The sequence below is a fragment of the Lutjanus erythropterus genome, chromosome 10, assembly GCF_056507025.1.
Source record: "Lutjanus erythropterus isolate fLutEry1 chromosome 10, fLutEry1.hap2, whole genome shotgun sequence".
Taxonomy (NCBI): domain Eukaryota; kingdom Metazoa; phylum Chordata; class Actinopteri; order Lutjaniformes; family Lutjanidae; genus Lutjanus; species Lutjanus erythropterus.
This window is the reverse complement of record NC_139326.1, coordinates 474,594-500,506: the sequence shown is the minus strand read 5'-3', so window position 1 is coordinate 500,506 and position 25,913 is coordinate 474,594. Positions and strand designations below refer to the sequence as shown.

Sequence of the window (25,913 nt, the reverse complement as noted above, 5' to 3'; positions counted from 1 at the left end):
TCTTTCGATGTAGTTTTGAAAACACATGAAAATTGCAAATTACAAAAATTCTGACAAAATCTGTTTTATCGGTAACACGGTCTGTCCAGGACGTTGTAACACACAAATTCAACCAATCAATGTTTTGTTTCATTATTCACTTTGTTTTGCATTTATATGTTATAATTTTGTCACAGGTACTGAAAAGAACACATTTATTTTATTGTTTTGTGTCGTCATCATTTATATTATTATGTTACACTGTTTCATTTATGTCCTGAAATCCTTATAAACAAAACTGTAAGACAAACAAACAAAAAACTACCATCATCCTCATTCCATAAATTTGTATCCCTGGAAAACAAAAACATGGCTTTAAGAGAAAACGTGTCCTGTAATTGGCTCATCTCAGATGTCACGTGACCAGGCGACACTAAAATCAGTTTGTGACTTTAACGTGTTTTCAACTCGGAACACAAAGTTGTGACGTGAACTTTCCGCTCTTTCTTTGTGTGGACACCGGGACCAGGACGAACCGCGCCCTGGCCGCGTGAACGCGTACCCACATTTTTCCCCTGATAGCGGGAGCGCGCGCCGACTGCGGGACTCGGCGTTCAGCCTCCGCGTGCGCCGCACGTATTGGCCGCTCGAGCTGTGGTGCTGGGCGCGCGGGGCCTCGTAAGCTCCAATGTTTTTTTGGACGGGGACGACGGAGGAGGCGGGTCCAAGCGGCTCGCGCTCTGTGACAAAGCCTGACGTCACCCATGCTCCGCCGCAGCGGTCCAGTTTGATAGACCGGGACATGTTTGTCCACTCAGAGACCAGCACAGTGGGCGGGTCAGTGTCTCTAACCGCCGATTCGCTAAAGCAGCTGCCGGCCAGACACTTCAGTGCTAGCAATTGGCTCGCTGTGATTTGACCCCGCCCACCAGTGTCTTATATAAACTAAATCCACATCCCTCCATCTTTTTCGGTTCCTTGTGGCCAACAGAACCTCCTCGCCGGAAAACTGCTCAGTCCAGAGTCTCCAGTCCACCGCTGAAATGGCCAACCCCAGAGTGTTCTTCGACATCACCTCCGGCGGTGCACCACTCGGCCGCATCGTGATGGAGGTGAGCCGGTCTGTGGTGTTCGTGTCGGGCCTGGTGGTCAGTCAGAGCGGCTGGTCCCGGTTCAGTCCGGACCGTCAGGGACTTCAGGCTGCACTCACTGATAAACCTGCTCTGCTGCTCGGTGTAGTTTGTATTCAGCTCAGAGGAGCTAACGTTAGCCGAGCTGTCACTGTCCTCTCATTGTCTTCGATGGACCATGCGCACGTGTGTGTGGCGTGTAGCCAGCGCGAGCTAACGGGACCGGGTAACGGAACTCCACGCTGTTAGCGTGCAGGTGTAGTTTCATTCAGCCGTAGCAGCAGATCATCTATATTTCATTAAAACTGTAACTTGATTTGATGTTAATGCTCATGTCAGACTCGGTCGTGTGACATTAAAGAAACGTTATCTTTTTAAAGGGTTACTGATTAAGCTGCAACACAGTTGAATCACCACTTAATTTAGCGTTTTGAATGTTAATTTGTCAGGCCTTTGTGTTTTTTGGACAGGAAAGCTGCAGCGGGTAGATGGAGTAATAACGTTAAAGCTGGGGGGGGGGGGCACAGATTGGAATCGAACCCGCGCCGCTGTTGAGGTTTCTTGTCCGAACACGCGGCTCTAGTTTTACCCTGCTGAACTACAGTAGAGACCGAATAGTGTGTTTGTAAAACCGTCGGGTGGCTTTCGCCAGTTTTAGGGCCCGCGGCCGACGTTTGAGTCGCTGCCCGGTCAGTCGTTTGCCACCGCTGCCCAACGCGTTGTGGCTGAAAGGGAACCCTACATTTTCTGAAACTCTCGCGAGACTTGCACGAGTTGTTTCTTAATTGTTCACCTGCTATAAATTAGCGTTTAATAAGCAATGTACGTTATAGCTGGGTCTGCTGGGGTCTAGTGACTGAATCTCTTTTTTGGGGAAAAGATCGCAATTTGGGTCCAAATGATCCCTGTCGCGAGATCTTCCGCGGGTCTGGGGTTCCCTTTTATATACGGCCGGGCTAACGGGCTCAGCTAATACTAGCAGAAAAAGAGCGTCTCGATCACCGCAGCGTGCTGCTCGTTCTTTGTTGCGGCGGTGGAGAGGAGGCTTCCCGGGTTTGGTTGAAGGCCGAATCCCGGGAAACCTCTTCCACCTGCCGTCAGTGAAGCCGGTTCGGCCCGCGGGCAACAGCTTCTATTTCAGTTCGAAGGTGTGGCGCTATGAGGGTTTTGGCCGCGGTCCAATGTACCGATACAGAATGTACTGCCTGCGGCGGTTAGCATGTTAGCTCGCTGCGCCGGTTCATGTGTTCATAGACGGAGGAGCAGTTCTGGAAAGTTCCATGGTGCTGGCGCGGTCGGGGGGAGGGGGGGGGGTTGGGGTTAATGTTATCTGCATGATAAAAAAAAATGGCGGCTACAGGGAGATGGCCGAAGAAAGCACGACACCTTTACTCCCGTGAGCCTGCAATGAATAAGGAGGTTATATAACACACAACGGGGATATTATCGGTGTCACGTAGGCTCGATTTGACGGCAGCAAGCTGCAAGTTGGTCTGTTAGCAGCCATTTTGTGCACATAGTCTTGTCTGAACCCAATTATGGGCGTTCCCGATGTATGGACCGACTTTTAACTTGAACTTGAACTTCCAAGACCTCCAGCTGAGCTTTATATGTACTTCCTCTCACCTTCAGCGTCTTGTTTTACTCTTTCAGAGCAGAGTTTATTTCCCCTCTTCTTTTGCATTAATTCCGGTGTTTTGCGCTCGTTCTGAAACACTCCATGCGTGCGGTTTTTTATATTTTGTGCGCCTTGTATGAAAGTTGCTCCACAAGTTAAATGGCGCCCAGTTGACATGTAGTCTTTAATTTGTGCTGCAGCAGCGAGTTGAAGGTAATCAGAGCACCTCTTGAATTATGAAGCTGTGCTGGTTTGTGTTACTGCTGAGCAGGTGGACGGCTGCACGCTGCTGCAGCTCTCTGTGCGCGCGCGCACGCACGCACACACACACCCCAGCCCCTCTGCTGCAGCCCCCTCCCTCTGAACATACTTGCATGGTAGCGTCACTGCTGTGCAGGGCATGCAGATATCCTGGTGTGGTGCAATGCTGTATTCCTGTGTCACCATGACATAATAGAATTACCACAGTAACCACAGAGCAACTTGATGTGTTTAATGGGCTGCAGCCGCAGGCCTCAGGCTACACAAGGTGTGCTTGAACTTGATTTGACTTTAATGCTGCACTCAGATTTGTTGACTTGATGTCAGCTGGAGTCTGATTGTTTGTTTTTTTCTTTTTCAGTGTAGAGCCTCACATGAATCTGCAGACATGTCTTTTTTTTTTAAAAGACACATGTCCAGTTTTTCAGCGACTTATTTAAGGATGTAATTTCGTTCCTGCAGAGCGCCTTCATTTACTTCCTTACTGTTGGACTTGAAGCAGCAGGAGTCATGAGTCCTTCTGTTCAGACGGAGTTATACAATCGTTGCTTCACAGAACAAAGTGCACAGTGTCTGGTAAACCAGGTTTTGGCTCGGGGCCAGCATGGCAACGAGCCAAAATATTAAGTCATGGACTGGTTACTGATTTCAGGACTTCTAACCCTCACAGAACTTTTTTAAAAAAATCTGATCGATTGATTAGCTGACTTTTGTTTTTGCAGCTCAATGCCGACACGGTGCCCAAGACCGCTGAAAACTTCCGCGCTCTGTGCACCGGCGAGAAAGGCTTCGGCTACAAGGGCTCCATCTTCCACCGCATCATCCCCCAGTTCATGTGCCAGGTGACAAAACATTGATTATTAAATTGGTGGGAAAAAATGTCATTGCAGTGAAGATCTGAAAAACGTGTCCATGTAATCAGTGCGAACACGTGGAGCGCTCCGCGTGTTCGCACTGATTATATGACACGTTTGAAGTGACCAGATTAATTGTTTCTGGTTTCTTTGCTCCTGACTGTAAAATGAATATTCTTTGATTTGTGTGCTCGACCTGCAGGGAGGAGACTTCACCAACCACAACGGAACTGGTGGAAAGTCCATCTACGGCAACAAGTTCGCCGACGAGAACTTCGCCCTGAAGCACACTGGTCCCGGCATCCTGTCCATGGCCAACGCCGGCCCCAACACCAACGGCTCCCAGTTCTTCATCTGCACTGAAAAAACTGCATGGTGAGAAAACCCGAACACGTGCGCCATGTCTGTCGCCAGGATCCTCCCCGCACTCTGAATTACATACTTATTTCTTTGTTTTCACTCTGCAGCAGCCCTTTAAAGTCCAGACTGTTGCACGAGGGGTTTGACCCTCTGGTCTGAGGACTGTGGGTCAGGATAGTGATAAGTGTGCTCGCTTCCTTACTGTGAAATGTGACTGGGTGCAGCAGGGCATCCTGGGATTTTTGACACACTTGGCAACAGGAACACAGCATGTTTCGACTTTCCCTGACCGACAGGTTAACAGTCAAACATGAATGAATAATTTCTCCAGGCTTTTCCCTGCAGTTCAAGTTTCTCTCTCAGCATATTAATGTGGAACATTAATTCATGAAGCACAAACAGAATAAAACAATGACACTTTGTCTGTAAGAACAAAAACAATGTAAAGTTTTTAAATTCTCAACGACAATCATTAATTAACATCCTGATTTACATGTCAAAGATAAAAAATAGAGTTAAAGTAAAGTTGCACAATTTATTTTGGCGATGTTGAAGTTGGGATCTTGAAGGTGATTTTATATCATGATTTTGAAAAACATGTTAATGTCTGTCTATACAGAAATCTGTACCATATTGATTTGAAGTGTATGATGGGACGTCTCTGCCTCATTACACTCTTTTAAATGTTCCTGCTGTTTGATAACAGGCTGCACCATGAACTGACATCACAATCTGGCTTTGTGCGGTTATCAGTGATTAAGACGAGGTGAACTGATCCTGAAGGAACGTCTTGTGTCGGGTTCCTTTAAAACTGCAGGACAGTGAAGGAGCGTAAATGAGATTAAATGGGAAATAAAAAAAAACAGAATTGGGCCAATTATCTTTGAGGACGTCCTGACTGTGATCAGCCTTTTATGGACCAAACTGATTATTGGAAAAATTACCAGATTGATCACTATTGACCACTATTTTCCAACAGACAAGTTTGCCAGTCATTAATTAAAATAACTGTGTGTGCAGGCTCGATGGGAAACACGTGGTGTTCGGGAAGGTGGTTGAGGGGATGGACGTCGTGAGGCAGATGGAGGCCCTCGGCACCTCGAGCGGCAAAACTTCCAGCAAGGTCGCCATCGCTGACTGCGGGCAGCTCTGAGCTCAGCACCAACCCTTTTCTGCTTGCCCTGTAGCCACACCCCCTGTAGGCTCCACCCCCTCCAAAATCCAACCATTCAACATTCCTATTGATGGAGATTCAACTGACCCCCCCGCCCCGACCCCTTTTTTTTTTTATTCTGTTGTTGACATGTTGCTGCATTTGTGACTTTGCCTCGAAAGTTTCTTTTGCATTAACGTTTTTTTTTCCACAAAGTCCCAACGGTTTTTTTTTGTTAAGTCAAAAAAATGAGAGAAAATAAAACAGAAAAGTTGCCTTGACAAATGAAAGGTGTGGTTTGGTTTCTAACTTGTACATTATCTTCTCCCATCATGTGACTGAAGGTCTGGTTTAAAATCAAGCAACTTCAAAAACTTTCCCTTTGACCATAAACACTTTTCTATTGTCACAAAAATACAACTTTTTTTTGTTAATCTGTGTTTCTGAAAAAAAACAAAGTGATCAAACGGCTCAGTGGTGTTACAGAAGCTTTTATTTTGAAGAATTCTGGAGGTTCAGACTCACAGGAGGACAGTGGACATCAGTGAGACAGGTCAGGTCATGGTGTCTTTATTAAAATGCAGACGACTCAGCTGATTGTCCAGTTTTGGATGGAAAGTGTGAAACAAACTAGATAACAAATATGAAAAGTAACATGGTGTCTTTTTAAAATAAAACCTGATGTTACAGGAACATTTCTCCTGACTGACACAGAGTTGGTCCCTGAACGCTGCACAGTGAAATTCTTTGATTTCAGCTTCTTTATTTTCTGGTTTCTTTCTCAAACAGAGTCATTGTGTAAACTTACATGACAAACGTGATTCTAACACAAAAGGAAAATGTTTAATAATTCAGACAGAAGATATAAAATGTTCACACTGCTGAGGCTTTTCACGTCTCTGATAAATTAAAATCTCTTCATTCAGAAAATCGGCGCCGTGTCCAGAGCTCTGACCCGAGCAGCGAAAACCAGAACTCTTTTCTCCACTTCAGCGTTGATTTGGGCCTTAGAGGCTCGTGGGTTCTCCTGGAGGAACTGTGAGATGCTCAGGATACACTCTCTCTGAGGACACACACACACACACACACACACACACACACACACACACACACACACACACACACACACACACACAGACAGACAGACAGAGTGAGCAGAGTTTTTTGATTTCTGTCTGGAGTGTGAAGCTGCAGGTCAGTGTTGATGGTTAAACAGATGGAGGTCAGTTTAAAGAACCACTGAAGAAGAAGGACAGGATCAGCACTTAGACACACAGGACTTGAACAACTCTGTTTCTCTAAACATGAGGACTTTTAACAACTTTTTTCTCTTAAACAGTTATAAGACAAATCTCTGTACAAACCAACCAAACTCCACTGAAACTGATCTGAGTTCACAGAACAGGAGTTGTTGGTCTGCTGCTGTTTTAAGCCTGTTTGTCTCCACTCCACGGCAGAAAGAGAAAAGTGGATCAATATCATAAATAAAACAATGTTTTTCATGTTCAGCTACGTGTTTATTTCCAGGATTTTGCAGTGACCCAGTGTTTAACTCCAGAGAACATTGCAGTAGCACGTGTGTATTTCCTGTTTCTTGCAGTAATGTGAGCCTTTGATCAGGACACAGCGCCCCCTGCAGGCTGCACACACACTGTACCTTGTAAGCGTCCACTTTGTCCTGACCGGTGAAGCGGTTCAGCAGCTCTCTGCCGACCTGGAGGCCCGTCACCGCCGTCACAATCCTCCGATCCTCCTCCGTCTGAGACGTCAGCCAGCGCAGCAGCGCCATCTGCAGGAGGGAGGAGGACGGTGCAAAAAGGACCATTACACTGTTTTCATCGGTCTGTACTGTTCGTCAGTGTTTTAAAGGCTCAATTCAGAGTCACTGAAGTCACACAAACATGTGGAGGCAGCAGAGCAACAACTCCTGTCCTGTGAGCTAAAATCACTGAGTTTGGTTGGTTTGTAGACTGAGATTTGTCTGATATCTGTTTAAAGAGAAAGTTGTTAAAAGTTATCATGTTTAGAGAAATAGAGTTGCTGAAGTCATCATCTGTGTCTAAAATGTGTGTAAGTGCTGATCCTGTCCTCAGCAGGACATTAGCTTTACTTCTTCAGTGGTTCTTCTGCTGCTTCTTCAAAAATCACTGAGTTTATCAATGAAGTTTGGTCTGAATAGAGATAAGGACCTCATACACTTTAAATTTCTTTATTATAAACTAGTCAGTGATTAAATTAATAAGAACAGTGTGACGTTGATTCTGATCAAACATTTTAAAACAGTGAAGTCACTGTGTTTTGTGTAGAAAAGTGTGTAACACCTTAATGTAGGTACTTTATATAAACCTGACATTTAACCACTGAGTCACTCAAACATTTCCATCTCTCAGAGAATTTATGGACAAAAAGTCAATTATACACCACAAGATGTTAATTTTTACATTTCAATGTGAAATCATATTATGTATTTATTCCTACACCTTTAGTTTCATTATTTTCTTCCATTGTCTGAAGGTTTGTGCTCTCAGATTTATTTCAGACTTTGTAAGTAAAATAAAATATAATTATGATAAATGATTTGCACTATTTGAAGCATTAAAACTTCCATTAGGTTATAAAAATGTTCATTTAGTTCAACAAATACAAATCAAGGCTCTTTTCTTTTGCTGTGACGTCTGCCTGGTTTTCATTATAGCGCCCCCTGGAGGAAAGTTCACCAGCCGCCACTGGTTTTAACCTGCTGAAGTCCTAAATCACCACAAAAACTTCTTATCGGTTCTAATTATTGAATAATAGATAAACTGAGAGCATCTGAAATATTAAAGTGTGTTTTCTGTCTCACCTGTTGGATTAACTGAGCAGTGGTCATTTCTCCTGACGTCACTGAACCCGACATGACGAATAAACGAATAGAAACAGCGAGCGGCGGGAAAAAAGACGAAAAGTTATTACACTTATAACTTCATCTGCGACTGAAAACTACAGACTGATCAGTTCTCACAAGAAAATATCGAAAACAAATTGATTCTGTCAGCTGGAGGATCTAAAGCGTCGCACTTCCTGTTTATACGTCTTCTTCTTCTTCTTCTTCTTCTTCTTCGGTGGTGTCAGTCTGTGCGTCAGAGTGCTGCTGCCCCCCAGTGGTCACAACGTGTAGTTCATCCTTCACTGCAGTAGAATCAGAGAAGAACTCAGGTGGTTCTTCTGTTGAAACTGTGGATTTTGTTCTTCATGTTTTTTTTTTCTGTTATTAAATAAATTATTTAGACATAAATGCAAATATTTTAAAACTAAACCCTGTGAGTCACTTTAAGATAAAACTAGTAAATAAGTTATTAATGATTATGAATCATGAAACAGCTCTTAACTTTTCTTTTTATTTCATGTTTGAGTTCATTTGAGTTAAACTCTGTTTCTTCTATTTGCTCCCCCTTTTTTCTTAAAGATCTATGTTGTTATTTATAAATTACTTTTCCTTTGTATATCAGTATTTTTTTTTATTTCACTTCAGTTTATTTTTTTGGGGGGGGGTATTTGGTTTATGTGATTAATGAAGACAGAAAAAACTCAGATGTGGGCTAAAAAAAACAATGTAATGTTTAGTAAACTTTATTTTTTAGCTCTTTTAGGTAGCTAGCAAACAATGTATTGTTTTGTTAACTTTTTTCATTAGCTAGCAGACAATGTCATATTAATAAAAATCTCAGCTAGCTAGAAAACACTTTAATATTTAGTTAAATTTTCCATTAGATTGCAAACATTTAAATATTCTGTGAACTCTTTTAGCTAGCTAGCAAAAAATTTTATGTTTTCTTAACTTTTTTCATGAGGTAGCAAACAGCGTAGTACTTTGAAAACTCTTAGCTAACTAGTGAACAATGTAATATTTTGTTAACTTTTTCCTTAGCTGGAAACAAATGTAATAGTTTGTAAACTGCTTTAGCTAGTTAGTAAACAATGTATATTTTCCTTAACTTTTTTGTTAGCTAGCCAACTGCAATATTTTGAAAACTTTTTGATAGCTAGCAAAAAGTATATTGTAACAATATATTAGAACAAATTATATACTTAGCTATTTATATAGCTTATTAGAACAAATGATCCCTACAGAGACAGAGATTTTTGTTAAAGAGTAAAATCCTGTTTGTTTCACCACAAACAGATGATTTATGGCTCCATTCAAACACACCAGTTTACAAAATAAACATTTGACTGTTTTGTAAATGGAGTCTGGTGTGTTTGAACTGTCGTCCCCTTTAGTTAGTTTGACACAAAAACCTGAGACAACAGAATGATCCTGTGATGTGTTTATGACTCCATGTTACTGTAGTAATTACAACAATACGAATCTTTTCCACAGTTTATTATCATATGAAGTCAAAGTTTATTCATTATCAGGAGTCTAAACAGTCTCTTGAATATCTGCTGTATCACAGTTCATAACACTGATGGAACGTGTCATTTATGTTTATCACATCACACGTTGTCTCCTTACTGAGCTTTTATTTCCCCCCTGCACTTGAATGCAGCATCTCAGCATGCTGTTTTGGCAGGAAGTCTCTGCAGGTATGTGTGAGGTGTTCAGGGTCACATCAGAAGTCAGCTCTTGTCCGTGGGTTTGGAGAAGGAGCCCAGCTGTTTGGTGTTGACGTCCTTCAGCTGCTCCAGCTGTCTCTGTCCTCGCCGGTACAGATACTCGATGTGCATCACGTCCGTCTTCTTGATGCGAGCGTTCTCTCTGAACTCGTCGCGGATCCGGGGGATGAAGCCCGGTTTGTCCTGACCGGCCCGCAGGAACTGCCGGTACAGAGCCAGGACTTGCTTCTGCAGTTTACTGTGCCGCGCCATCGCACAAACTCCACCTCAACAAAGACGAGACACCAGGACGGCAGCGTCGGTGCGTCCTCAGCTGCAGTTCCACTACTGTCCACCAGAGTCCACTGTGATCACACTGCAAAGATCTGACACAGTTCAGCTCTCAGATTCACTGATCTCCAGTCAGTCTGAGAGCAGATTTATGATCACAGACGGACCATGAAGGTGTCATGAGTTTAACACTGGAGCTGAACACAGAGGACCCTGAACACACCATGAGTTTGTCTCTGGTCTCTCGAGTTTTCAGACTCCGATCTATCAAACTGCTTCGTCACCTCGTTGTTGTCCAGCAGGGGGCTGCAGAGGGAGCTCTGATTGGCTGAGAACTCGTCTGAGGTCCTCAGGTGTTGAACTGATCTAAATAAACCAGAAAATATTCACATTTAAGAAGATGAAATCGGAGAATTTGGACTTTTTTAATTTAAAAATGACCCCAAACGATTAGTCAGTTAATTAATACTGTCACAAACTTGTCAAGTGAAAAATAGGTCTGAACACTGGAGCGCCACCTGCTGCCATCGCTGTGTTTGGACATGTTTTTCAAGCCTTTCCTGTCTCGATTAATCAAATTATTAATCAATCTGTTGATTGATAATGATCAAAGGTTGAAAAATCGGTCAGAACGTGTGGAGAACACAGATGCTCAATGAAATCAGATGCAGATTAATTTAATTATGGATCAATAACAGACTGATAGTTTCAGCTCTGAGTGTTTTATGTTTGTTTGTTGGTTTATTAGTTTGTTCAGCTCTTCCTTCCTCTGTATTGATCAATTTATTAATTGATTGATTCAAAGACAGTGAATTATTTTTTCTCAGCAGCTGTGTACAGTCCACTGTAGGATATCATTCTTTATTTCAAAACTGTAATCCTGACATTAATCCACATTTTTAATAAATGTAACTGTAATCTGATTATATATTTTTTGTCAGTTTATTATTTTTGTGTAAACAGATTATGTAATCCGTTACTCCCCAAGCCTCGTTACTGATGACATTATAAAACAGGTAATTACAAAATAACCTTGTTAATCTATCTATAGACATATTTACTGTATATACAGAAAATATCAGGTGGTTGTAGGAGAAGTATTTTTAACTAAAATTAAAAATAAAATGTTCATTATTTTATTAGTTGTACAAATAAACGTGTAAGATTTTCCAAATAAAGTCAAACAGGTACCGGAACCGTCAGTCAGCTGATAACATTTGAGAAGACTCACAGAAACAGACCTAATGTTAGCTAATGTTAGCTAATGTAAGCTAGTTAACACTGGAACAAGAACCGAAGCAGGTGAACTCACCTGTGTGACTCTGTGGATCAACAACACGCTGATTAAACTGTTTGTTTCTGTCAGTAAATTCATTCATTCAAATATTAACCGATAAAACAAACCGTCCACAGTTTAAATTTCTGTTAGCTGCTGTAAAGAGCCTCTATGCGACCTTACTACATGTTACGACACAAACTGTGAAACTACAGGACTACAAAATGATGAACTTCCGCTAGTCGATTTCATTATAAAATACCGAAATGTCTCAAAATGCTGAAAAAAATGTCTTGTCTTCGGTCTAAAATGTATTTTATAAGCGGCATTAGGACCGCGAAAGGATTATTCGTCATCGTCGTGAATATGGATTATTATTGAGTGTGTTTAGGTATCTTTTTCAACGTTTAACGTTGAGTCACGTATATGTACGCCATGACTTTTACTTTGAAGACCCCGAACCGGAAGATAATGTGTATTTCCTGTGTAGGTTGCAGGCGTCAAATGTCAAAAGAGAGCAGCAGCAGCAGTCAGAGACACTGAATGGACTAACAGGACACATAAATACACACAGGTCTGTTATTTTAATTTATAGATTAATTTTAAACGTTGTTTCCTGTCGGAAGGTTTGATTAAAATATTTTTTTTTAAAGTATTGATTGTGATGATGAGCTAACGTTAACTTCTGTTAGCTGCTGTGACTGCGCTAATGAGCTCATCTTATAATCCAAATTAACCTCTGAATGTTCTCCTCTGACTGAACTTAATCTTTATTTAGTGTCAGATATGACAAACTTAAAAATATATATTTATATAAATGAGCTAATCAAACCTTTTCTTAAGGACATTTACATTAAATAAAGGTTAAAAAAATGGTTACTGATGTGAAACTGTGAGATTTTTATTATTACTGAAAAATAATGACACTGTGGTGAATATAAATTAAATACATAGGCCCCTATCTTATTAACAGCTTTTGATTGACAATATATTGTCCTGAAATTGTGATAAATTATATTTTTTGTCCTTTATTTATTTTTATTTATTTATTTATTTATTTAAAAAGGATCCCCATTAGCTAGTGCCATTGACACAAGCTGGGGTCATTTTAAGACCATTTTCTGCTGCTGATATAATAATAATACAGAATAAAAACGTAATAATTCAAGTAATTCAAGAGAAATAAACTTTTATTTATTTTATTTTATATATATATGTATATATATATATATATATATATATATATATATATATATATATATATATATATATATATATATATACATATATATATATGTATGTATTATGTTATTAACAATAACATAAGAAATATGAAATACATATATTTTATATTGCTTATGTTATTCTTTTGTAATTTAAGGTATTTGTTTATATATGTTGTAAATATTGTATTTTAATTTTCAATTATTTGCGCATTATATTTGTATAAAAAGACAACGACAATAATAAAAATAAGGGATGCACAGTTAATCACAATTTTACCAAAATCACAATTTGGCTTTTTCTGCAATTTTTTAATCACAGGAGGAGCAACAGGTGTCTTAAACGAATGAATGTGTGTGTGTGTTTGTGCTGCTGCAGACATGGAGGTGACGGAGGAGGTGCAGCGGCGGCAGGTGGAGGAGCAGATGGAGGCGCTGCTGAGCGGTCAGGGGTCAGAGGTCAGTGGATGTGACGTGGGCCTGGAGCAGAGCAAACCTGCAACTCTGAGGAAGAACGTCACCTACATCGTCTGCGCAGTCATCTTCAACGACAAGGTCACCTGTCCTGACGGTTACCTGTCCTGATGGTTTACCTGTCCTTATGGTTTACCTGTTCTAATGGGTCACCTGTCCTGATGGTTTACCTGTCCTGATGGTTTACCTGTTCTAATGGGTCACCTGTCCTGATGGTTTACCTGTCCTGATGGTTTACCTGTTCTAATGGGTCACCTGTCCTGATGGTTTACCTGTTCTAATGGGTCACCTGTCCTGATGGTTTACCTGTCCTGATGGTTTACCTGTTCTAATGGGTCACCTGTCCTGATGGTTTACCTGTTCTAATGGGTCACCTGTCCTGATGGTTTACCTGTCCTGATGGTTTACCTGTTCTAATGGGTCACCTGTCCTGATGGTTTACCTGTTCTAATGGGTCACCTGTCCTGATGGTTTACCTGTTCTAATGGGTCACCTGTCCTGATGGTTACCTGTCCTGATGGGTCACCTGTCCTGATGGTTTACCTGTTCTAATGGGTCACCTGTCCTGATGGTTACCTGTCCTGATGGGTCACCTGTCCTGATGGTTTACCTGTCCTGAAGTTTTAAAGGGATATTTTGGATTGTTGGACTTCAGGTTGTATCAGATATTTATCAGTGTATTATAGAGATGCAATTAATGGTTATTTTCAAAGTCAATTAATCTGTTCATTATTTTCTCAATTAATCAGTTAGTTGTTTGGTTCATAAAATGTCAGAAAATGTTGATCAGCGTCCAAGATGACGTCCTCAAATGTCTTGTTTTGTCCTCAACTCAAAGATCTTCAGTTTCCTGTCAGAGAGGAAAGAAACCAGAAAATATTCACATTTAAGAAACTGAAATCAGAGAATTTGGACTTAGTTCCTTAAACAATGACTCAAACTGACTGATTATCAAAATAGTTGGCAATTAATTTAATAATTAATGAAATTATAATTGTTGCAGCTCTAGTGTATTACTTTCAGTAGATGACAGGGACACACCCACCTCAAAACATCAATACCAGTTTAAGTGTTCACTATATTTAGAACATTTTCACCTCCTTCGCCTCTTTTTTCAGACAGACTTTTCTGACAGGAAATATCACTCTCTACAAACCAACCAAACTCCACTGATAAAATCAGTCATTTTAGTTCACAGAACTCAGGAGTTGTTGGTCTGCTGCTCGTCCATCTGTTAGTGTGTTTGTGTTTGACTTTGATGTTTTTACACGTTAGTTTGGATGTGAGTTCATGTTACTCGTTGTGGATCGAGGCAGCTGTAGACCAACACCTCCTCTATTCTATGAGCTCCTGATTCCTGATTTTATCAATGGAGTTTGGTTGGTTTGGGGAGAGTAATATTTGTCTGATGTAACTCGTCATAAAAGTCTGAGTAACAGCAAGATAATACTCTGAATATGGAAAAGAACCTCATACAACCTGAACTGTCCCTTTAAGGTGTGTGTGTGTGTGTGTGTGTGTGTGTGTGTGTGTGTGTGTGTGTGTGTGTGTGTGTGTGTGTGTGCGTGTGCTTCACCAGGAGGAGGTACTGATGGTGCAGGAGGCAAAGCAGGACTGTTATAAGCAGTGGTACCTGCCTGCAGGGAGGGTGGAGGTGGGGGAGAGCCTGGAGGAGGCGCTGAAGAGGGAGGTGAGAGACGTGCACACACACACACACACACACACACACACACCTGTCCTGGTTACCTGAGTTACAGCAGTGTCTGTCTGCAGGTGAAGGAGGAGGCGGGGTTTGACTGTGAGCCAATCACCTTGCTGCTGATCCAGGAGCAGGGACCACAGTGGATCCGCTTCATCTTCCTGGCCAAAGTCACAGGTCAGAGGTCACATGACACTCATGTTTCTGTTCTTCTGAGGACGCTTTGACAGAATTCACTCTGTAAACCCTCTCAAGCCTAAACTGAATCTAACTTTAGTGTAAAAAAAAAGTCTGGACCCTCAAACAGTCCTCTGAAGAACTGAGAACATGAACACAAACACCTTCTTGCTGTTTAACTGTCATGTCTGGACCTTTTTGCTGTGTCTCTCTGTGTCTCTCTGTGTCTCACTGTGTCTCACTGTGTCTCACTGTGTCTCAGGTGGCAGTCTGAAGACTCTGTCAGCAGCAGATCAGGAGTCCCTTCAGGCATCCTGGTGGGACAGACAGTCTGTCCTCCCTCTGAGGGGACGAGACATCCTCCGTCTCATCGACTGTGGCCTCAAGTACGATGTAAAACTTCTGTCCACTCGCGTTTTTGTCCCCTAAACTGACTCTGTCTGGTCCAAGTTTTCCTGAAGGTGGACGTGTCTATGAGAAATTCAAATGCACCCGGACAATTATTGACCTGGACTGTTAGTATAGAGAGGACAGTTAGCATTAACAGTTAGCATTAGCTGTGTGTAACTAGCTAACAAGCTAAAAAACAACATGAACAAATCAAAGATGCTAACTGAGGCTCAAACATGTCCGCCTGGATCTCTCCATGTTTGCTCTAATGCTAACGCTAATGCTAACGCTAACGCTAGTCTCTGGAAATGTGCTGCCAGGAAAACCACATTAAACGAAATAGCAGAGTATTTTTACAGACTTTAAAACATGACTGGAGAGGAACTTTAAACTCCAAGCTCAGCTAAACTAAACTCATCTCTCAGTCTCTGCAGGATTGTTGTGGACTAAAATGCCTGATTTCACAGCTTTTTAAAAATAATGTGATAAGCAACTAAAAAAATTTGAAAACAAAAAAAGCTTATTATAATCAAAGTTAGGTTGTTCCAGGGAGAATAAAACCACTTTTTTTTTTTTTTTTTTTTTTTTACAAAAATCTTAACAAAATATGCTTTATAAATATCATTATTATTATTGTAAATGAAGAAGTGCACCCGGGGCGTCACATAAAGAAATAAAATGTTTATGGAGCTCAAACTCAGTGAAAAGTGAACAAAATTTAAAAGAGAGTTGATAAATGTCAGTAACACTGACAAACCCTGTGCTCTTTTCAGAAAATGACAAAATAAAAATATAAAGACATACATGTGATCATAAATTAACAAACTGTTCTGGACACAGTGGTGGAAGAAATACTCAGATCTTTTACTTAAATAAAAGTACCAATACCAAGATGTAAAAATACTTGATTACAAGTAAAAGTTATTCATTGAAAATCTTCCTGAAGTAAAAACAAAAGTATTATAATATTCTGATATTTTACAGACGTGGCAGCTCTCGATTAAACATGACAGTTAACTTTAGACTTTGTTGTTATTTAAATAATCAATATTAAATAAAAGAATTTGTACCGGGGAAAGTCAGAACTGACTTTAGACAAGCAGAAAAAAACTTTAACTTTGACCCCTGCATGTTAAAAGTGTTTTTTTTAGAAAAAGGGTAAACAGCATCATCAGTGAAAGTCTGAATGAGCCTGAACGTAACACTGACGTTAGCTGCTGTGCTGCCTTCAGGTACCGTCAGGATCCCTGGCATCCTGTCACATTACCTTTAGACCTGAGCTGCCGTCACGTGGTGCAGAGACTCGTCCTGGTCTTCACCAACGCTGAGCAGCAGATCTGGGTCCTGCTCATCAAAGGTAACTCGCTGCTCATCGGATCAAAAACTGAGAACCAGACTTCCTTTTTCTGTTTCTGTGAGGATCCCTGAACTAACCTCCCCCTCCCCCGTGTCCGTCCTGCAGCTCCGGAGCTCCACCTCCCCACGGCAGCGGCGGTGAAGACCCACGCGGTGACCTGGGCGGCCAACATGGTGGTGCAGGAAGCCATGCCGTCAGCGTACTACGACCAGGACGTCAACACGCTGGGCGTCTTCAGCCTGCAGCACAACGGCCGACAGCACGGCAAGACGGACGGCGTGTGCTTCAACACGCTGGTGGCGCTGTTGCCCGACCACATCCAACGCAACGAGGACGGGGAGAAGATGGAGGTGACGGGGACAGGACGGCCTCCACCTGTAGAAAACCCTCGATACGTTTGGCACGAAGTCCAGAAACAAACACTGAGAGACAAACTGCTGGAAAAGACCAAGAATACATCCATCTTAGCGCTGCACAGCCTGTACTGACCAAATATCACCGATTATATCACCGATTATATCACCGATTATATCACCGCATCACTCACTTCAACAAGAGGACTCTTATTGTGAAAAGAACACTAACTGTAAGCTTTAAGAAAGCAGCTTTTATTCTGAAAGATGTCTAATGTTATTTAGTGGGATTTTATCAGAGTTTAAATGTGAGCGGAGCAATAAAATACTGATATGTTTGATTTTATAAGAAATATTCTGCTTTAAAATGCTCTGAATTAATATTTCAGCATTTTAGGAAATCTGCTTATTCAAAATACTTTTGATTTTACTTTTAATTCTCAGGAAAGAATAGAGAATAAGTCACGTCTTTGGTGTGAACTTGGATTGATCTCTGGCCTTCACTAATATTCATCACTTTTCAGCCATACATTTATTTTTTGCCCCTGTCCCTAAAAGAAACTCACTGGGGGCAGATTTTAAAAAATGCATGACCCCTTTTTTCTTTAAAACTTTCCTCATGCAGACAGGAAGTTAGTAAGGAAGTCTGGTTCTGAGTCACTGTATTGTTGTCTGGGTTACAGGAGGAAATAGAGGGGGGGCGATGAAAAACTGGAGTCTCGATCATGAAGGTTGGAAACAGGTGGAACCAGCAGTCCTGGTCCTAAGTCCAACCTCCATCCTGCACAGTGAAACTGGACCGGTCCGACCTAACAGGTCAGACGAGGCAGAAATATGGAGGATATAAATGATTGTTCTGACTTTGGCAGCTTTGATCAGAAAAAGTGTACAAGGCAAAGACACAGCTGAGGTTTGGACTGAACACCAGCTCCTGACCAGGTGGAACATTTACCTACGGTAGATAAAACATGGTTAAGTTCCCTCTGAAGTGTCCTTGCAGTGGAGTAAATGTGGTCAAGTGCCCTTTAAAGTGTCCTCCCAGTAAAACCAGTGCAGAGCTTCTGAAGCTGCCCTGCAAACTAAAAAACAGTAACATTTCTACTTTTATTTTGATTATTTTGTGCAGATGTTAGCAGTGTTCAGTCTACAGGATTAAATAATCTGACACAACATGAAGCTGATGGAGGAACTGAATTGTCAAAAAGTCACTTTATTGTTGTCCAACATGAGGACGACTCATTTTATCTTCATCTCTGTGTTTAAACTCATGTCTGGTCAGCTGACTTCTCCGTCTTGGTCTTCCTCACATAGTTATCATTGAGGTTCTTCAGGTGTTTGGTTCGGTTCTCCAGACGGACCAGCCACTCCCCCCTCAGCCTGGACACACACACACACACACACACACACACACACACACACACACACACACAGCAGTGAGGTCATATTTAGTGTTTAATGTGCTGCTGAATTCAGGAGGATCTGGTATCTGCTGACAGCTGAGGTGTAATCACCATCACATCAGTGTTTCACTTGCCTTCTTTATTTCACCATCAATAAAACACACACACACACACACACACACACACACACACACACACACACACACACCAGCATCACTGTGTGTGTGTGTGTGTGTGTGTGTGTTTCTGTGCAAAGATGAAAATGCAAAGGTGTGAGACAGAAAGACAAAGAAAGTACAGACATACTGTACGTGAGTAACTGCAAGTGTTGGTGCATGTCTGTCCAGGTATGTGTGTGTGTGTGTGTGTGTGTGTGTGTGTGTGTGTGTGTGTGTGTGTGTGTGTGTGTGTGTGTGTGTGTGTGTGTAACCGAACCCTGACTGTCAGCTGGCCTTACTGTCTCGTCACCACCTTCCTGTCGAGTTTTTTGGATTATTCCATTTGTTCTCTCAGCTGCTGATAATCCTCCTGACCTCAGCAGAGACAAAGACAGACAGACAGACAGACAGACAGACAGAGAGACAGACAGACAGATGAACAGAGAGAGAGACAGACAGACAGAGTGTACACTATATTGAGGATATTTTCTCCTCTTTATCTTTCTGTCAGACAGACTTTTCTGACAGAAAACCACTGTTATATAAGACTAACATCACGCTCTACAAACCAACCAAACTCCATTAATAAAATCAGTAATTTTAGCTCACAGAACACAGGAGTTGTTGATCTGCTGCTGCCTCCATCTGTCAGTGTGTTTGTGTTAATGTGTGATTTTAGTGATTCCAATCCAACCTTTTAAAACACTGAAGTCTCACAACAACACAAACACACAAACAGATGAGGCAGCAGCAGACCAACAACTCCTGTGTTCTGTGAGCTAAAATTACTGATTTTATTAATGGAGTTTGGTTGGTCTGTAACCATGGTTTCCCATCAGAAAAGTGCTGAATATATTCTAAATATAGTGTATACTTAAACTGATATTAATGTTTTAGGCGTCTAAAATCTGTGTTCCTGCCAACCCTGTCCACAGCAGGACATTAGCTTAGCTTCCTACACCGATACTCCTGCTGCTGGGGGGGGGGGGGTGTTGACCTCCATCTTCTGTAGGTAGAAATAAAAACCTGAACTGTCCCTTTAATCCTGCCCCTTAAAACAGTCTGTATTTCAGTCTCAGCTGGAGGATAAAATGGAAACTTTGGATCAACAGCAGGTAAAGAATTTCATTTCACTTCACACACATGATGATGTTATAATTTATAGAACAGAATATCTTCTAATTTCAGCCTCGGTGTGTCTGTCTGCCTCCATCACTCATCGCTCTGTGATTATCACCTCCCGCCCTCTGCAGCACATTTTTCCAGCCTCTGGCCGGGTCACACATAACGCACACAATTAGCGAGGACTAGAGCCGGGGTTGGAGGAGAAGTGGGGTGGGGTGGGGGGGGTAATAGATAGCTGGAGGATTAGGAGATACATGGTATTGATAGGTGGGGGATTAGGGGTACAGGGTAAACGATAGCGGGAGGATTAGGTGTGATGTTGAGGGGGATCGAGGAGGAGAAGACTGGAGTTAGGAGGGATAGGACTAATGGCTGGTGTCACACTGAGAGGTGAAGGTTTAATAGGAGGATATGTACCATCCACCTCAACATCCACTTCTAATGTAATGAAAGAGAACCTGAAGATGACAACTTCAAACAGGAAACGCTTTATATTAATGTCCTGTCAGAGAGGACAGAAAAACTTACATTTAAGAAACTGAAATCAGAGAACTTGGACTTTTTTCATTAAAATGACTCAAAATAATTAATAAATCCTGTCAGAATCCTGTCAGTTGGAAAAAAACAGGTCAAAACACATGAAAACAGGTGAAAAATGTTGATCAGAGTCCAAGATGACGTCATTTTGTCCTCAACTCATTCCCCCCCGTCTCTGCCCCCTTCCTGTCATATCTTCAGCTGTCCCTATCAAAATAAAAGTAAAAGCCCAAAAAATAATCTTAAAAAAACAAAACAAAAAAACAACAACTTCAACTTCAGTTTACTGTCAGAGAGGAACAAAGAAACCAGAAAATACTCACATTTAAGAAACTAGAATCTGAGAATTTGGACTATTTTTTCTTTAAAAAATGACTCAAGCCAATGATCGATCATCAAATTAGTTCTAGTTAGTTAATAATTGACTCATTTAATTGATTAATGGTTGCAGATCGACTCGTGATTCCACCAGATGAGCTGTGGTGCGTCTCAGAAGCAGCTCTCAGTCAAACTGCACAGAGCAGATCAAGTGGGCAGGAAGTCATAGAGAATCCAGTCAATTGTCAAAATAAAAGACCCTCTTCAGACTTGCAATCATAAAATCAGAAAAAGAAAGAAAGAGGAAGAACAGAAATGAAGGAAGAATCAACTAAATCTGAGCAAGTCAACATTTACAAACCAGAAGAAAAGTTCAAAAAAAGATTCAATAAAGAGATCAATAAAACAAAGTTATGACCATTTTATCAACATGTTAATGCCATGCATGTGTCCGCCATGGTCATCATCTTAGCTTAGCTTGTTAGCATGCTAATTAGCATTAAACACAGAGTGCAGCTGAGGTTGATGGGAATGTCTGTAGTTCTGCAGGTATTAAAACTGTGACCAGATGATGACGCTAATTCAATTGAAAATATAAAAAAGTTTAACTTTACTTTCACTTCAGTGATTTTACTTAATATTTTCTTAATGTTTTGAGTTTCTAAAATTCAAAGTTTTAAGAAGAAAAATAAATTTTATCACCTTAAGATCAGGTAGTTTGAGTTGGGCTCAAAATTCAAAAATCTATTGCAGTGTGCTGCCTTGAAATCTTGAGTTTCTCAGCCTCTTCATTTTCACAGTGTGTTTACATTTGATCATCTGTTTCTCAAGTCTTTCCTGTAATGATTATTTTAATTATCAATCAATCCGTTGATCATTTTCTCCATTATTTACAAAAGATGTAATTGATTAATTAATCCTGCCCCAACTCAAATTCTTAAGTTTTGAAAAAGTTTTGCGAACTATACGATAATAATGTATATACGATAATTTACTTTTCTTCTTTAGATAAACTCAAATCTTTGGGTTCTGGAAACTAAAAACAGTGAGCTCAACGTTTTTAATTTTTACAGTGTAGAATTACGTAGACCATTTGTGCTGCTCTACTTGTCAGTGATGGATGGATCAATACCAAAAATGTGTGGAACCACAAAGGTTCTGACAGAACTTTAATGCATATTTTCATGGTTGTGTCACGAGGTAAAGGAAGTTTGGGAGAGAAGTATAATTGTAAAACGATCAGACTGAAGAAGTCTGACAAACAGGAAGTCACAGGAAGAGGCTGATTAAAACATTAGCTGAACTTTCCCATCATGCCCTGTGTGACAACAACATCTCCAGAGTAGTTTCTGTCAGTTTACAGGGCGCGGTGCGTTCAGGTTACAGGCCGATGCTTCTGCTTGTTAGTGATCATCATTACTGAGACCTTTAACAACCGGACCGTCTGCGAGGGTCGAGTGTGTGTGTTTGTCCTGGTATGTCCTCCAGCTCGCTGAGAGACGAGAGGCCGTTTGTAATGAGAGAATCTGTTTTTAGATGTGTCTATTTGCCAGACAGGCCACATGTCCCGACACCACATTCACTCTGAGTTTGGTCACAGACGCCACATTCAAATACCTCGATGGATCAGCGTCTTCAGGACAAAGACCCTTTGCCTTTGATAGGGTCTCCCTCTGGATCGAGGTCTGGGAGGTGAGCTTGTAGGTGTCTGTCTGGTGGTTGGCCTTTAGCCTTCAAACAAACCAGTTTATATGTTGTGTTGTCTGAACACATTGGAAGGAGAACATCTGTATAGCTGTTTTGTTACGCTGAGAGGCGGGATGAAAAACCTGCTGCAGTGTGTGATGTAGGAGGAGCATCTCTTCTGTAGACATTCATCGTGTTTCACTCAGTTGTTCCCATGAAAAGTGACAACGACGTTTTGTGGAAACAGAGCCACTGTCTGCTGGTGTGCTGAGTGTCGAGAGGCCATGAAGAAGATGTTTGGCCTCAAAAATGATCTGTAAAGGAGTCGGCATCAGAGCGTAATCGGTGTTTCTCTGGTGTTTCTTCCTCCAGAAGCTCCAGTCGTCTCTGTGTCTCAGCTCCGCCACCACTCATTTCCACTCAACACATTGTAAATGCCCTGCAATAGACGCAATTTTTTGACTCAAGTTGAATATTTTCAACTTACATGAATAAGCAAATGATGCATCTTTACATTAATGTTGTCTATGTAATCTACTTGTGAAAAATGTTATTTGTTTTCTACGTGAACACACTATCAGGCCTCAGATCTCTGGATGGAGATGAATGTATCAGGATTCTGGAGAGGGCATGAGATTTGTTTAAACTGGTTTATATCCCACAGAGGAATCTTCTATAGTTTGTTGGAAGAATATGAGGTACAGCATCCATTTGTTCAAGCTGTTGAATAAGTATTGTGGAGTGAAAGTCATGTCCAGGGATACCTTAAGGCTCAGCCAATGAGGTTCAGCGGGTTTGTACTTTGTGTTGTGTTCTTTTTTCATGGTCAGAGTCTCTGGGTGCAGCAGGAGTGGAAAGCACCTGAACAGGTGATCTCAAGATTGTGTCTCTGCTTCTTTGCAGATGATGTAGTTACGTCTGCATCACTGGACTTCATTCTCCAGCACATCAATCAAGGCATTTTGTGAAGCAGTCAGGAAAAGTCAGAACCTCCATGTCTGAGCTCATGCTGGAATATAATTGGTTGTACAGTTTTGGTTGTTGGGAAGTTACTGCCTCTTGTTCCCTGCTGAGGATGAGGTGGAGCAGACAGAGCAGCGTGGAGGAATGCAGAGAGTCAAAAGGGATCTGAAGGGGAAGTTCTGGATTTAAAAATCAGTCTATGTTCAAACCCTCACATGTTGTCATGATGTCTAGACTTTCTCTGTTGTCACGGCTCACAAAGACAGGATGTGAGTGTTCAGGAGGATCTGCTGCTCTTTTTTATGTGGCATGGAATCCGTTGAGGTGGATCAGGATCTGACCTCATGTGGTTCTGTTTTGGACATGTCTCAGTGGAAGGATACCAAAAGAACTGGAGGGATCATACTGGCCTGGAAACACCTGGGGATCTTCAGGAGGAGCTGGAATACGTGGATATGCAGAAGGTCTGGGCTACTTTACTTTGCCTCTAGCTAACAAAACCTGGACCCAGATGGATGGATGGATGGATGGATGGATGGATGGGTGGATGGATGGATGGATGGGTGGATAAATGGATGGATGGATGGATGGATGGATGGATGGATGGATGGGTGGATGGATGGATGGATGGATGGATGGATGGATGGATGGGTGGATGGATGGATGGATGGATGGATGGATGGGTGGATGGATGGGTGGGTGGATGGATGGATGGATGGATGGATGGATGGATTGGGCACTACTACTTCCCAGCAGCATCTTGTGTGTCATTTCTTTTAAAACCTGAACAATGGTAGAAATTATAGCACATCCATTCAGGGTTAGTAAGATGCAGCTTTAACATGAAATAAATAATATACTGCATACATTTTTAAAGCTCCAGTATTTAGGATTTAGTCGCATCTAAAGTCAGTGATGTCTGTTCTGGGCTACCGTAGTTTAAACTTGGTGGCCTCCGTGGACCAATGAAAACATACCAATGAATATTATATCTGACATATTCTGACAGTAAATACCTATAATCATAATGTATCTGACACAGGGGACCTTAAATACACTGAGATCAGTATGAAGAAGGAAAAATGCATGCAGGTTGTAAGAGAGGTGACGATCGAAGATGAAAACTTTCTAATGCATTTGGACGATGGCTACAAGTTGTTTCAGTCATAAATGTGTGTTTGTGTTTAAAAGTTTGCTAGCAGATAACTTTGTTTAGCTTGCTGTTAGCATGTTCAGCCATTTTACACGTTATTTAGCATTAGCCTCACTAGAAAAATTACAGTCTTTCTGTTAGCATTTAGCAGCTCAGCTACATACCAAGGTATTGTAAATTAGGACAGTAATAACACAGGAGTTGACTTGCTGCTTTGTAGTTGTGTGTGTTGAAGTGTGTCGTTGTTTCTTACTTTTTGAGCGCGCTCTTGTCCATCCTGTGCTGCTCGTTCTCAGCGTACTGACAGTCACTATCGATCCTCTTCTCCCAGAACGTCTTGATGTGCAGTCTGTCATGGATCTTTGCCACATTCATCTGCAACAACACAATAATAATGATTCTGCAGAAAAGCTTCGTCTCACTGCCATTAAAGGTTCAGAGTAGGAGTTTAACAATTCACTGATATGAATCAGAAATCTGTTTTAAAGTTAAAGATACAGGAACATCAGGACACAGACCTCTGAGTCGATCTAAATGTACCGTGAACCAGACCTTTTTTAAAGTTATGAATTGATCGAGTGAAGCTGCTGTACTGGAAAGAGAAGCACGAAACCCTAAACATGTATTTTCTCTGCCTGAAGCTTGTTTCTAAACTTACCTGAGTAGTTTTCCTTGTTTAAACCTAACCACATATTTTCATACCTAAGCATATCCTAGTAGTTTTTGTTCCTCAACGTGATCAAACTGTGACTGAAAACTGAATACTAAGTCAACCAGGTCTAAAAACAAAAGTTCAACGTGACATCTGGCTTCTCCCAAGAAAAGAACTCGACAGCGTGAGATTCATTAGTGCAGCGTCACCTGCCAGGTAAAAACAGCATGTCCAAAAACACAGACATGATTTACAGTATGTCATCAAATGTAACATCACAGGTCTGGAAGAGATTAAGATTTTATAAGAAGGATGGAAAGTTCTGGATGTTTGTAAACTCTGTAGAACAGCAGTAACATGAAAAATCTGAACATTCACGTGGTGAGACAGTGGAACCTGTGCAGACGACAAGGACGCCAGTAAAACACAGAACGTGCACACCGTCACACCACACACACTCCGTTCAGACGTGTGAACGTGCACACCGTCACGCCACACACACTCCGTTCAGACGTGTGAACGTGGCTCAGACATAAAAGATTTACAGTGAAGATTCAGGATAAAAACATTTTTTAAATCACATCTTTCAACTCAACTTGGCATGAAAAATTAATGATCAGTTAATCAATTAATCAGCCTTAAAAATCTTAAACATGTTTCATTTATCAAACAACCCGTCAGTCAAAGTTTTATTTCTACAGCAACATGTTCCACGTTCTCTGACAGTGTTACATACACCCTCACAAATAAA

General features: G+C 41.3%; 4 protein-coding genes across 4 annotated transcripts in view; 2 read left to right on the top strand and 2 right to left on the bottom strand.

Annotated features, from left to right (window-relative positions):
• The first annotated feature begins 931 nt into the window (after window positions 1–931).
• ppiaa (peptidylprolyl isomerase Aa (cyclophilin A)) lies at window positions 932–5,645 on the top strand. Its single transcript, XM_084727721.1, has 4 exons — window positions 932–1,091; window positions 3,711–3,830; window positions 4,045–4,217; window positions 5,223–5,645. The coding sequence occupies exons 1-4, from the start codon at window positions 1,023–1,025 to the stop codon at window positions 5,353–5,355; spliced, it is 495 nt and encodes a 164-aa protein (XP_084583847.1). The 5' UTR covers window positions 932–1,022; the 3' UTR covers window positions 5,356–5,645.
• A 4,002-nt stretch (window positions 5,646–9,647) lies between these two features.
• sdhaf1 (succinate dehydrogenase complex assembly factor 1) lies at window positions 9,648–11,592 on the bottom strand. The gene is made up of 2 exons (XM_084727720.1): window positions 11,534–11,592; window positions 9,648–10,587 (listed from the first exon to the last, which is right to left on the bottom strand). Exon 2 carries the CDS (start codon window positions 10,201–10,203, stop codon window positions 9,955–9,957), a length of 249 nt encoding a protein of 82 aa, XP_084583846.1. The 5' UTR covers window positions 10,204–10,587; window positions 11,534–11,592; the 3' UTR covers window positions 9,648–9,954.
• A 436-nt stretch (window positions 11,593–12,028) lies between these two features.
• nudt18 (nudix (nucleoside diphosphate linked moiety X)-type motif 18) lies at window positions 12,029–17,523 on the top strand. Its single transcript, XM_084727718.1, has 7 exons — window positions 12,029–12,071; window positions 13,100–13,275; window positions 14,774–14,884; window positions 14,968–15,070; window positions 15,333–15,456; window positions 16,693–16,817; window positions 16,923–17,523. Exons 2-7 carry the CDS (start codon window positions 13,102–13,104, stop codon window positions 17,303–17,305), a joined length of 1,020 nt encoding a protein of 339 aa, XP_084583844.1. The 5' UTR covers window positions 12,029–12,071; window positions 13,100–13,101; the 3' UTR covers window positions 17,306–17,523.
• Window positions 17,524–18,360: 837 nt separating this feature from the next.
• LOC146319701 (protein FAM240B) overlaps window positions 18,361–25,913 on the bottom strand; it is a 7,996-nt gene continuing 443 nt past the window's right edge. Inside the window, exons 2-3 of the mRNA XM_084729391.1 lie at window positions 24,764–24,885; window positions 18,361–18,547 (exon numbers count right to left, since the gene is read on the bottom strand). Coding sequence (XP_084585517.1) covers window positions 18,436–18,547; window positions 24,764–24,885 — 234 coding nt within the window. The 3' untranslated portion in view covers window positions 18,361–18,435. The remainder of the gene's footprint in view (window positions 18,548–24,763; window positions 24,886–25,913) is intronic.